Source organism: Gavialis gangeticus, unplaced genomic scaffold, assembly GCF_001723915.1.
Source record: "Gavialis gangeticus isolate Ggan-Ray unplaced genomic scaffold, GavGan_comp1, whole genome shotgun sequence".
Taxonomy (NCBI): domain Eukaryota; kingdom Metazoa; phylum Chordata; order Crocodylia; family Gavialidae; genus Gavialis; species Gavialis gangeticus.
The window spans coordinates 3,578,564-3,589,540 of NW_017729000.1; the positions used below are offsets into that span (position 1 = coordinate 3,578,564).

The 10,977-nt window shown below is 60.1% G+C and overlaps 1 protein-coding gene across 1 annotated transcript in view; it reads right to left on the bottom strand.

Annotated features, from left to right (window-relative positions):
• Window positions 1-3,096: 3,096 nt before the first annotated feature.
• Window positions 3,097-10,977, bottom strand: part of LARP1 (La ribonucleoprotein domain family member 1) — a 119,666-nt gene continuing 111,785 nt past the window's right edge. Inside the window, exons 9-21 of the mRNA XM_019505959.1 lie at window positions 10,864-10,977; window positions 10,631-10,775; window positions 10,264-10,438; window positions 9,951-10,120; window positions 9,154-9,507; window positions 8,540-8,663; window positions 8,060-8,265; window positions 7,828-7,934; window positions 7,297-7,448; window positions 6,504-6,648; window positions 6,206-6,315; window positions 5,611-5,738; window positions 3,097-4,703 (exon numbers count right to left, since the gene is read on the bottom strand). Coding sequence (XP_019361504.1) covers window positions 4,497-4,703; window positions 5,611-5,738; window positions 6,206-6,315; window positions 6,504-6,648; window positions 7,297-7,448; window positions 7,828-7,934; window positions 8,060-8,265; window positions 8,540-8,663; window positions 9,154-9,507; window positions 9,951-10,120; window positions 10,264-10,438; window positions 10,631-10,775; window positions 10,864-10,977 — 2,137 coding nt within the window. The 3' untranslated portion in view covers window positions 3,097-4,496. The remainder of the gene's footprint in view (window positions 4,704-5,610; window positions 5,739-6,205; window positions 6,316-6,503; window positions 6,649-7,296; window positions 7,449-7,827; window positions 7,935-8,059; window positions 8,266-8,539; window positions 8,664-9,153; window positions 9,508-9,950; window positions 10,121-10,263; window positions 10,439-10,630; window positions 10,776-10,863) is intronic.

Consider the following 10,977-nt stretch of genomic DNA (forward strand, 5'->3'; position numbering starts at 1 on the left):
CCCCCCCCCCACAAACCCTCCCCAAGTCGAGCTCAGCATCCGAGTCACAGTGGCGTGGCATAGGAATTGCCACCCTAAGTGCAGGACCTTTCTCCGGGGAGCAAAACAAGGGGCTAAGGAACGGGAGAGGTCGGCTGCCCTTCTCCATAGGCACACAATGCTATGTCGGGAGGGAAGCAACGCCAACTGCTCTCCCACGAAGGATGGCGTTGGCACAAGCCAATATGCTGTACCAGACTGATGCTCTGGGGTGGTGCAAAGTGGGAATGTAGCACTGAGGAAAGGGGAGGTTCACCAGAGTACGCCCAACCGGACACGGAAAGGGCTACGAAAGCGGACAACGGAGGGGCTTTAGCCCGTGCCCTTTTCCCACCCCTCGGGAGCTTCCAACACCAAGGTGTGCTTGTCACAGATACATCGGTCCTATGTTCAAGTGTCTTCAGAAAGTGAAGATGTAAACTACGCTTTGAAACATTGCCTCTAGGATTTAAAAAAAAAAAAACAACAAAAACACGTATGTCACTCCACCCGATCCACATCACTGAGATGAAATGCTTTTCCAAAAAAAAAAAAAAAAAAAAAATTCATTTTGCATTACAGGGATCAGAAACAAAAACTCAACGGAGCCAGCGAGGCATTTCCCATCACGTGTAGCAACCCTCTCCCTACGAAGAGCCTAGCGTTGATTGGAAGAAGTGAGCTACTGACAAAACCAAAGTCTTGGAGAAGAGACGCACAGAGGAAAGAGCACGCTGCAAGCACAATCTGCGACATGTACAGGTCTTCACGGGTGGGGTTTGTGTTGTGGTTTGAGAAAACGAAACCAAGTATCCGAGAGGTGTTAACAGCGGAAAGGCTCCCCTCTGCGGCGTCGCACGTGCGCAGGAGTACGGCGGGGTGGTGCAAAAAGGCATCGGATACCTTTTGTTACAGTACGGTCGACCGAGAAGCAAAGGAGGGGCTGTGGAATCCAATGATTACGGGCGACGAGCCCCCCGCGCGGAAGCAGAGGCGCAACAGATGGCCCCGAGCCACTGGGTCTGGACCCGGTCACAATTGCCAGCATTTATGAGAATGGCATTCGATGCACCGGACCCTGGACAGGAGACGTGTCTGATCTTATGCACCCAGAGAAAACCCCTGGGAACGGCATCGGCCAACCGTTCTCCCCGGGGCAGCTGGGAGGACAGCCGGCTTCTGCTTTGCAAACCGTTTCCTTGGCTCAACCTCAGCTCGGGCCTGCCTGAAGACAGGAGGCAACAGCTGCTGCTGAGCCAGGGGCCGTGGGACGCAGGAATCCAAGCTGTGGAACCGGACAGGCACAGACCCCTCAGAAACAGCCCGAGCAAGGCAGGAGGGTCGCGACGGACAGCCCCATGCGAGGAGAAAAGCCACGCTCCTTCCCGGGGAAGCCTTGCTGCTGCTCCCTCTCCTGCCAAAGCGGCACCCCTCTCCCCTCCGAGGCATGTGCCATCTCCTCTCTATATACATTGTTATATAGTGGGGCAGGACAGGGCTGTGCCTGCAGAACCGTCTTGTCTCCCCTTAATGCAGACGCTGGCTTTCGAGCAGTGGGTAGAACAGGGCTCAACAGCCTCGGCTTCTTACAGTCTGCAGGAGGCAACGCAGCCGCCTCTTTCTACCAGTTACATCCATCTCTCCCCTGCCTCCACTAGTCTTTTCTGCAGCAATGCAAGACATAGCCCATCAATACCCGACTCAACAGCCACCTATTCCTCAATGGCCTGTGGATCAGGGCTGTGGTGCCATAGCTGGGACCTCGCTTCTGGCCACCCACCCATGCTGATTTGCGTGACCACTCGCTGAGTTAGTGCAGAGAGGATGATGCTCTGGGCTGAAATCTGAGAGGGTCTAAGCCTGGCAGATTAAAAAAAGCCCACAAAACTCTAACCTCAAAAGAATCAGCTTGGATTTCTGGGTCCCCTGGACCGTCTCTGGCCCTACTGCCCAGCAGCAACGATGGCCAGAGTGGACCGGCTCCTCGTGTCCAATCTGTTCGGTTGCAACGAGGCAGGTGCTTGGGTGGAAGGAGAATGCATGACCTTCCAGACAACCTCCTGCTGCTCCAGACTCACCCTCCCCACCTGGCTCCAACCCTCCAGGATTTAAGAGGAGGTTTGAAACCAGGCCCCACACAGGGAAGCCCTGCTGCCCCAAAGCCCAAGGAGGCTTGTACATGGACACCAGGCCCTCAAGCAGTACCAACTGCAGGCTAGTGTTGCCAGGCCTTGGCTCCCTCGCAAAAGCAGCACCTCCTGTGCAGGGTCAGTCTGAGTGGCATCTTTTGCTGAGCATGGTCCACAGGCTGCTCATGGCTGCCTCCTGCTACACAAGACCCACAAGCAAACCCTCAGCTGCTCGGGAGCCCCTGCCCAGCACATTGGGCCCAGCTCTCCTCTGGGCTCCAGTGACTCTTCCCTGCAACTCTCACGTCCCTCCATACAAAGCAGCAGACTCAAGCCCCGCGCGGGCTGCAGCACCCCAACCGTGGAACATGTGGGAGGTGAACGGCTACCCTCTTAAAACACTGCAAACGGGTAGGTGTACGCTGCACCCTCCAGACCTGAGGCGTCCCAGTACCCGCTCACTGAGCAGCCTCCTGTGCTTTGCAAGGACAGCGGGCAGGGCACACGCCTGACAGCAGAGCCCTGGCCCTCGTGGATGGAAGCAGAGCCTGGGGTCATGTAAGCATCTCCCCTGCACACGGCACCAGGGGAAGCCACTTCCACCTTTGCACCAGAAGCCTGAGTCCCCCAGCTTGCATGCAGCTTGCCTTGGGGGCAATTCCTCTCTTCTACCACACCACTGGCAGGCTCAGTCACTTGGTCCAAGATCCCTGAACAGCTTTGCTCCTCAGCTGTTTCCTGCTGCATTCAGGCTAGCACACGGCAGCCCTGCTTGCCTTGCCCGGCTGGACCGCACAGACCCAAACCCTGGAGAGGATGGGTGGGTAGACACAATCCCTGTGCACCCAGGGAAACCTGCAGGAGAAACCAGGGAGCCACCTTCCAGACTCACCTTCAATACAACCCTACCTCTGCCCAGCATGTGTGGCACCGGTCACCTGCTCCAGGGGCTTCTCTCCTCCGCAGTGAGGAATCAGTCGTTCACCTGCCACAGCTGCATCTCCCAGTGCCCCCCCTCCCAGCATGAGTGTAACAGACTGAGATGCCCCTGCCTAGGGGGCTGGTGGGAGGGGAAAGACAACGGCAGTCACCCTGTGAGTCTGAGCGAGGCGACAGCAGGGAGGGCACTACAACAGTATATACGTGTATCAGCATCCACTACGTAATAGCACAAGTCTTGGAGGACGCTGCCTCCGCCAGGAGCGAGGCCCACAGCCGGGCTGCAACGGGGGCCAGGTCGTCCGTGTGTCTGACGCCACATTCCCCGAGGCCACAAAAGTGGCATCGCAGGGTGTTGCCCGTCGGCCCCGCAATGAGCCTCTCGGCTGGAGGCGGGGAAGAAGAGGGGTCCCGGCTGGCGTCGGGGAGGGGAGCCGGCAGGTCTCCGAGTTCCAGCTCCACCATAAGGCAACTTCTTTGTTTGTTTGTTTGTTTTGAATAATTATTTCCAAGGAAGCAGCAAAGGGAGAAGAGTCCCCACAGTCCGGGGGCTCCGGTTGGTTGGTTTTCCACGTGCAAGTCATTAAGCGAAAGGAAGAGAAAGCGCCTGGGCGCAGGCCCGTCTCTGTGCATGCCCGGCGGCACTTTGGGAGGGGGCTCCGTGCAGCATTCCCGGCCCCCCTGCCTGCAGTCCGGGCGTGGAAGGCATCAGCCGAGCTCGGAGGGAGGCAGCCCTCGCTTGGCAAAGCTCCTTTGGTTGACTTCCAAGTGTCTGTGGAGGAAGGGCAAAAATCGAGGGGAGGAGAGGTCGACCCCGGGGGTGATGCTCTGGATCCACTGCAGCCCCAGAAGGGGTAGGCGCCGGCCTGCTCACGGTGACAGGGCTCCACGGGGTCGCAGCCAGCCCAGAAGAGCCAGGAGGTCGCTCCTGGGGGCGGGTGGAAATCTCACTCCTCTGGGCCGAGGGGTGGCCGGAGGCAGGGTGGGGGGTGGGAAGGGGCTGCGTGGAGCTGAGCGGTGGCAATCCATCCCGACGAACCTCGATCAATAATTTAAAACTTGATATATATATTAATAAAAAAGGGAAAAAAAAAACCAAAACATCTCTCCCTCTTCCCAACCCACCCGGAAAAAAAGAAAGAAGCTAAGACATTGAAGTGTGGGGGTCTGGCTCCGGCCGGCGACGTACAGCAAGCAGAGGCGGTTTCGGCGTGGAGAGTCTTGTCCAGCCGCGAGTGCGTTGAAGGGTTCCCCCAAGCAGCCGATCCGATTCGATTCGGTTCACAGGCACCCGCCTCGTCGCTCCGTCCTGCCCACCCCCAACCTCACTCACTCACTCACTCCTCCCCTCCCCGGTCCAGCTCCCCGCCAACCCCCCTCGCCCAGCAGGAAGCAGCAGCTTGATATTCGCTACTTCCCCAGCGCGTGAGGGTCCACAGCTGCCGTGGCCGGGGCTGTCTGGCTCGGGGGTTTGGCATCCTCTCTGGCGGGCTGGCCGGATGAGGCAGGGGGCTGGCTGACCGGCTTGCTAGAAGACTGGGATGGGTAGCGCTTCCTCCCGTCTCCTCCTGCCGTCGACGGGTATCTCTTCTGCCCGCCTTCCTCCCCCATGGGCGGCTGGAACAGACCAGGCGCTGGCATCAGAGCGGCCCTGCCGTGCCTAGTGCTGCTTGGGGGCAGCTCAGCTTTGATCCCCTCCCCCTGCACCCAGGGCTCCAGGCACCAGAGGAAAGGGCTCCAGCTGGCTCTATCATGCCCGCCACCCAACCCTGGGCTACCCCTCACCCCTGGCTCCATCACCCACACACCCGTGACCTCTGCAGCAGCCTTCATGGAGGTCTTGAACCCTCTTTTCCATCTTGAGCTATCGGACTGGGGAGTGCATGGAGGCTCTGGGCCACAGCAGGCTATATTGCACAGGGCTTGGACTCGTCTGTCCCGGAGAGCCACTGGCCTGCCAACTAACGGAGCTGGAGGGCAAAATGTCCCCCCTGCTGCATCCCCCACCCCCGTCTCAAGCATGGAGTGCTTTCAGATTCCCGGTTTGACCCCATGTGGGATAAAGGGCAAACTTGGCCTCGTCCTTACCAGGGGTAGGGTATAGAATCAGAAAATGAGGGGGCCTCAGGTCACATCTAGTCCAACCCCCTGCTCAAAGCAGGACCAGCCCCACCTACAGCATCCCAGCGAAGAGTCTACATGGGTCTTAAACCCCTCCAAAGATGGAGACTCCATCACCTCTCTGGGTAACCTGTTCCAGGGCTTTACTATGAGAAAGTTTTTTTTAATATCCAACCTCAACTTCCCTTGCTGCAGCTTGAGCCCATTGCTCCTTGTCCTGTCATCTGCCCCCACTGAGAACAGCTCAGCTCCAAGTCTCCGGGTCTAGGCCCCTGCAGCCCAGGAGCAGAGCAGACCCTCCCGCAATGGCCCAGACGCCGCACCGGGTGTTGCTGCAGGTGTCTGGTCACTCCCACCCCAGGCTGAGATGTCCCCACACGGAGGAGACCGCCCACATACTCACGTCCACGCGGAAGTCCTCGAGGCGCTTGAACTTGCTGAGGTATTCTTGCAGTTTGCTGTCAATGTCCAGATTTTTGGCTTTGGAATATTTCAAGAAGGCCCAGAACTTTTCAAGCCCGTAGAGTTGCCCTGTGGTGTGGAGGGGTATGAAGGCTGGGGTCAGCATGGCCTCAGCAGGCTCCACAGCCTGCTGACTGCCAACCTCCGGTCAGGTCGCGCCTGATTAGTGCCCAGGTGATGCCACCCCCAGGTGGGGACCCAGAGGGGCATTAGACACCCTGAGAGGGCTGAGAAATCCTGGGTCCAACCCTCCCTAGGTTGGACCAGGTGAGGGTACAGCCTGTCACGAATGGGCAACATGCACCAGCAGCCCACACTTGCTGTATGGTTGCAGAGTTGGACAGAGCCCAACAGCCTGTGTCCTGCCCCACGGATCCTCACGGGCCCCTGGTGCTCGCCCGTCCTTGCTCCCACCTGGCCAACATGGAGCAGCATGTGACTGCCCCTCAAAAGTGATCAGAGGAAGCCCCTGGGAGGCAAACCCGACTTGGTGGGATCCCATGGCCGTGCCAGGAGCAGCTGAAAGAGCCACCTACCGGCTTCATAATCCTTGATGGTTTCTTCTTGGAAATCCTTGAAGATGTCCGGGCGGAACTTCTTCTCCAGTCCGTAGCTGTAGTATCTGAAAAGGCACTCCAGACCATACCTGCAAGGCAGAGGAGGCCCGGGCCCATGAGTGCCATGCACGGCTATGTTGCCTCGGTGCTGCAGCCGGGGGCAGAAAACAGTAACCCCCCACGACTCTCCATGCATGAGGACAGCTGCCTACCCCAGAGACGTCCCCACCCCTGCCCCCATATGCAGGCCAGGTCCCTTGACCCATGTCTCCCCTACCTGTATCCCTCCTTCCCATCCTCCACAGCCAGCTGCTTGAACTCCTCGTACATCTTCTTGTTGAAGTGGTCGCGGAGGAAGAACGACCAGAACCGGAACAGCGTGTTCATCTCCTGGGACTGACCGATGCCCAGTCGCTTCCGCTCTGCGAGGGGGGAGCAGGAAGGGAGGCCGTTATGTTGGGATGTGGGGCAGATGCATGGACCGCTGGGGTCAGGGGACCGTGCTGGGTACCAAAGAGGCTGCACCCCACCCCTGGTAGCAGCCAGGGACGTGTTGATGGGCACAGGGGCTGCCTGGCTCCCAAAGCCATGGCCATTTCTGGGCACACCCAGAGCCATGAGAAGTGCCACTGCGTCAGAGCAACGGCCCGACCCGTGCAGCACCCTGCCATCAATGGTGGCAAACAGCAGAGGTTTCAGAGGGAGGAAAGAGAGGACCCATCCAATGTGACCCATCCCTGGTCAGATCCTCTCGGGCATCCAGTACCACTGCTGTAGGGATGTCAGAGGAGACCGCTCAGACTGCTCTGCTGCCCGCACACCCATCCCTTAAGCATAGATTTAAGCTCTTGTCAGAACTGGTGAATCTCGGCCTCCATAGCCTCCAGTGACAAGCAGCTTCCCCCATTAACTCCCAGCCAGCAAGGCCAAGGACCTCACTCCAGCAGCAGCCCCCAGCCAGGCTCAGCCGCCACGACATGGGCCATTCTGGCACAGAGATCAGGGTCCGAGGGCGCCGTGCCTGCCGCGGTGCAATGCACTGGCCAGCGCTGGGGGCCCCACACACCCACCATTAAGGCAGCGCCGACGGTACTTGTGGTACACGTGTTGCGTGAAGCCATTCTCCTTGAGCAGCTCGTGCGAAGGATGCTGGAACTTGGGCAGCGACTGCGGTGTGCAACCGTAGCTCCCCACGGCCGGGGTCCCTTCCGAAGGGCTGGAACTGAGCATGGAGGGTCCCCGTCAAGCCTCCTTCCCTTCTGGCATCAGAGGCCACTGGCCCGGGGCAGGGTAACCTCCTCCCACTCTCCCAGGGCTCACCGACATCCCGAACCTCCCATTAGCCACTGCAAGCAGTTGCAGCCCACCCAGCTCCTGCAGAGCCATGGGGATCTAACTCCCTGCAAGGTGCCCACCAGCAGAGCTGAGAGTGTGGCTGCAGCCTCTTGTAGGGGGAATGCAATGTACATGGGCATAATACTAGGGGGAGCTCTCCAACCCTGCACTGCTCCTGTCTGGGTTTTGTTACACCCCCAGCAAGGCAGGATGCCTTTCCCTCCCCAGTTCGCCTGCGACACCCACAGCCTCCTGCCCCGCCGCACCTGATGGAGGCAGTCCGTGGCCGGTGCTCCCGGGAGTCCATCACCCAGCCGACGTGGCACTCCATGGGAGGGTTGGAGCTGTGCCTCGTCTTCCGCTTGCGGGGAGTCTGCAAGAGACAGCGGTGTAAGAGCTCCTCTTCTCCCAGCCTGGCATCTCCCCGCCAGCTCTGACTGCAGCATGGAGCAGGAGTCGCACCCGGCCCACAATGCCTCGGCCTGAGGCACCCCTCACCTTGGCATCTATCGTCCTGCCCTCTTTCACGACTGGGTAAAACCGCGGTGTCTGAGTCGGGTCTTTGAGCTGCGGCGTGCGTGGGGTGCGCGGCGTCCTGGCGTTGCGGTAGTTGGGCGATTCTGGCACAGTCGTTGGCAGAGACCGGGCGATGGTCGATGGCTCAGGGACGCCGAAGAGCTTGTTGGCCAGCGCATCGGTGGGGACTGGCGGGAGAAGCGCAGGGTTAGGGTCAGGGCGAGCCCTTGGTTGCACATGAGCATACAGTGTGAGCACAACACAGGCACCACCGCAGAGCCCCTAACAACAGCCGACGGGCCAAGCACACCACGCAAGGCTCAGGAGGCACATCCTGCCTGGCAGGTCCGTCCAGTTCCTCGCTGTGCTGCCCCCAGGCACCAGGGCCCACGTGCTGGAGAAGCCATGTTTCCAGCAGGCCGCATCCACCTTCTCCTGTGCCCAGACTATGGCACCTCTTACCTTGCTGGAACCGGGGGGGTCCAGGAGGGACTTCCTGGTTCGGATCGACCGGGGGCTCTGGGGTGAGGGTGTCAAACTGCTCCCTGCTGATCATATTCACCTTCTTGAAATTCTCCACTTCTTGCTGCAGCAGAAAGGTAACAAAGAGGATGCAGAGCCTGTACTGGCACCTCCTCCTGCTCCCAGGACCTACAGGTCCACCCAATACAGCCAAGAGCCCCATCCTGGGAGCTGGACTTTCCTGGAGCAGACACGCACGTACCACCCTCCCGCCAAGGCTGGAGGCTACAGGCCAAGTCGGCCCTGCTCTCCTGATGGGCGCCCTGTCAGCTGGGCATGCTCCAGGCTCGTCTCCATATGATGCCCTCACTGCACTGGCTCCAGGGCTCATCCACACCCAAGAAGCTCATTGCAAACTGGGTGGACACACTCCCACGTCCAGTCCAGGCCAGCCTGACGCACTGCAGGGCAGCACGGAGTAAACCCAAGTCAACTGGGTGCTGGGCAGAAGCCGGGAGTGTCCATACAGCAGTTTTCACTGGATTTACTAAATTGAATTAACCCCCTAGTGTGCAGACGTGGCCCGCGAAGATAACCCGCAGCCCGGCGCTCACCTTGATCTGCGAGTACTCGGGCTCGAACTGCTCGGTCCACAGGTCCTGCTCGTAGTAGTACAGCCCGTCGTTGATCACCTTGGCTAGCTCCGAGCTCATTTTGGCCCGGGAGGTGTGGTTGCCGGTCCGGTCACCCCCGGGGTGGCGGCGTAGGTAGGGGGGCGTCTGCGTGACGATGAGGATCTTGTTGACATCGCGGTCATCGATCTCGTAGTCCGAGTCCTCATCTGACCAGTCAGTGAAGGTGTTCTTACGCCCATCCATCTGCTCCATCTCCTCATCGAACAGGAAGTCCAGCTCCTCCGGCTCGTCCTGGTCCTTCTGCTTCTGCGGCGTTTTCGACTCCTCCGCTTTCTGCAGGCGTGGGCAAGAGCAGGGGGGGAAGGCTGTGGGGGACTGGGCTGCTTGGAGACCACCAGACCCAGGGAGCTCCAGGCTCCTCAGCTGAGCTCTCCTTGGCTGCCCCACAGCTCTGTCCTTGGGATGTACCAGGTAAGACAAGGCAGCAGCGTGGTGCTGCAAGGCCCGACCTCCACTCATGGCTTCTCACAGCCCACAGGGCTTTGGGGGTGCCCAGCCCCTCAGGACAGGAGCATCTCCTCAGCCAGCCCCCTGCTTCCCCGCCCCAAGGCAAGCAGGGCACCCAGGGACTGGCTCCATAACGCGTTTGGGTGGACGGGCAGAGAGGAGAGGAGAGACGTGGCCCATGCAAACCAAACCCAGGAGCCACCTCAGGGCCCTGCCTGCCCAGAGCTACTGCCCCAGGCTTCCCCCAGGGTCCGAGCACCGCACAGCACCTTGGGCCTGGCTGGGGAGGGCCGGGGCCTCTTCTTCACTTCGATCCACGTCTCCGAGTCCAGGTCGGGCAGGCTGGCGGACAGGCCCTTGGGCATCGTCTTCAGGTTGCTGACCTCCTCCGTCTTGGTAGGCACCGGGCTAGCGGCACGGGGGGAGCCCGGTGCGGACTCTACGCAGGAGACGGACACGCCCTTCAGACCCGGCACGCTCCAGCTTGCTCCCCTCACCCCACAATACCCCCTCCGGCCCCGACCCCAGTCTGCCTGCAGCAGCTCATGGGCACGTGCCACCAGCTGCCTTCGCGCCACCCACCTGTCTCCTTCTGGAAGCTCTGTCGGGGCACGAACTCGGGGCAGTTGATGAGCTGGGAGAAGTCGGTCTGCGTGTAGTCTGCCATGGGAGGGCCAGGCAAGGGCCATTTCTCAGGCTGCTCCTTTCTTCTAATCTTCTGGTCCACAATCTCCACCACCTTGCTGTCCTTCAGCGCCTGGAGACACCCAGCCCCGCAGCGGCACGATTACTGGGACGCAGCAGCCGCAGACAGCCCAGACCTGGGCCCCCAGGTCTCCCCTTGATCCCATACCCGCCTCAGTGCCTCGAACCGCCAGGAAGGACACAGCTTCGCTTTTCAGGGCATCACACGGACCTACCCACACCCCAAAGTGCGCCGGCGCCTCACCTTAATGATGAGGCTGATGTCTGTGGTCAGGGCCTGCACCCGGTGGAAGCTGGCAATGAGGGTGATGGGGAGGAAGCCGCCCGAGTCCATCTTGCGCCGCAGGAAGAAGTCCCGCTCCAGGTTGTCCACACTGAAGTAGTACTCGCTGCGAAGGCAACAGGGGGGAGGTCAGACACATGCGCGGCCCCCATCCCCACGCTGGCTGGGAGCAGAGGACCCAAGCTGGGACTTACATCTGGCGCTTGATGTAGTCCTTGAGCAGCTCCTGGTCCACGCTGTACAGCTCGGTGCTGCTGATGTTGTCAAAGTAGTAGGTGATGTTACTGGTGTACTTCTGGGTGCGCGAG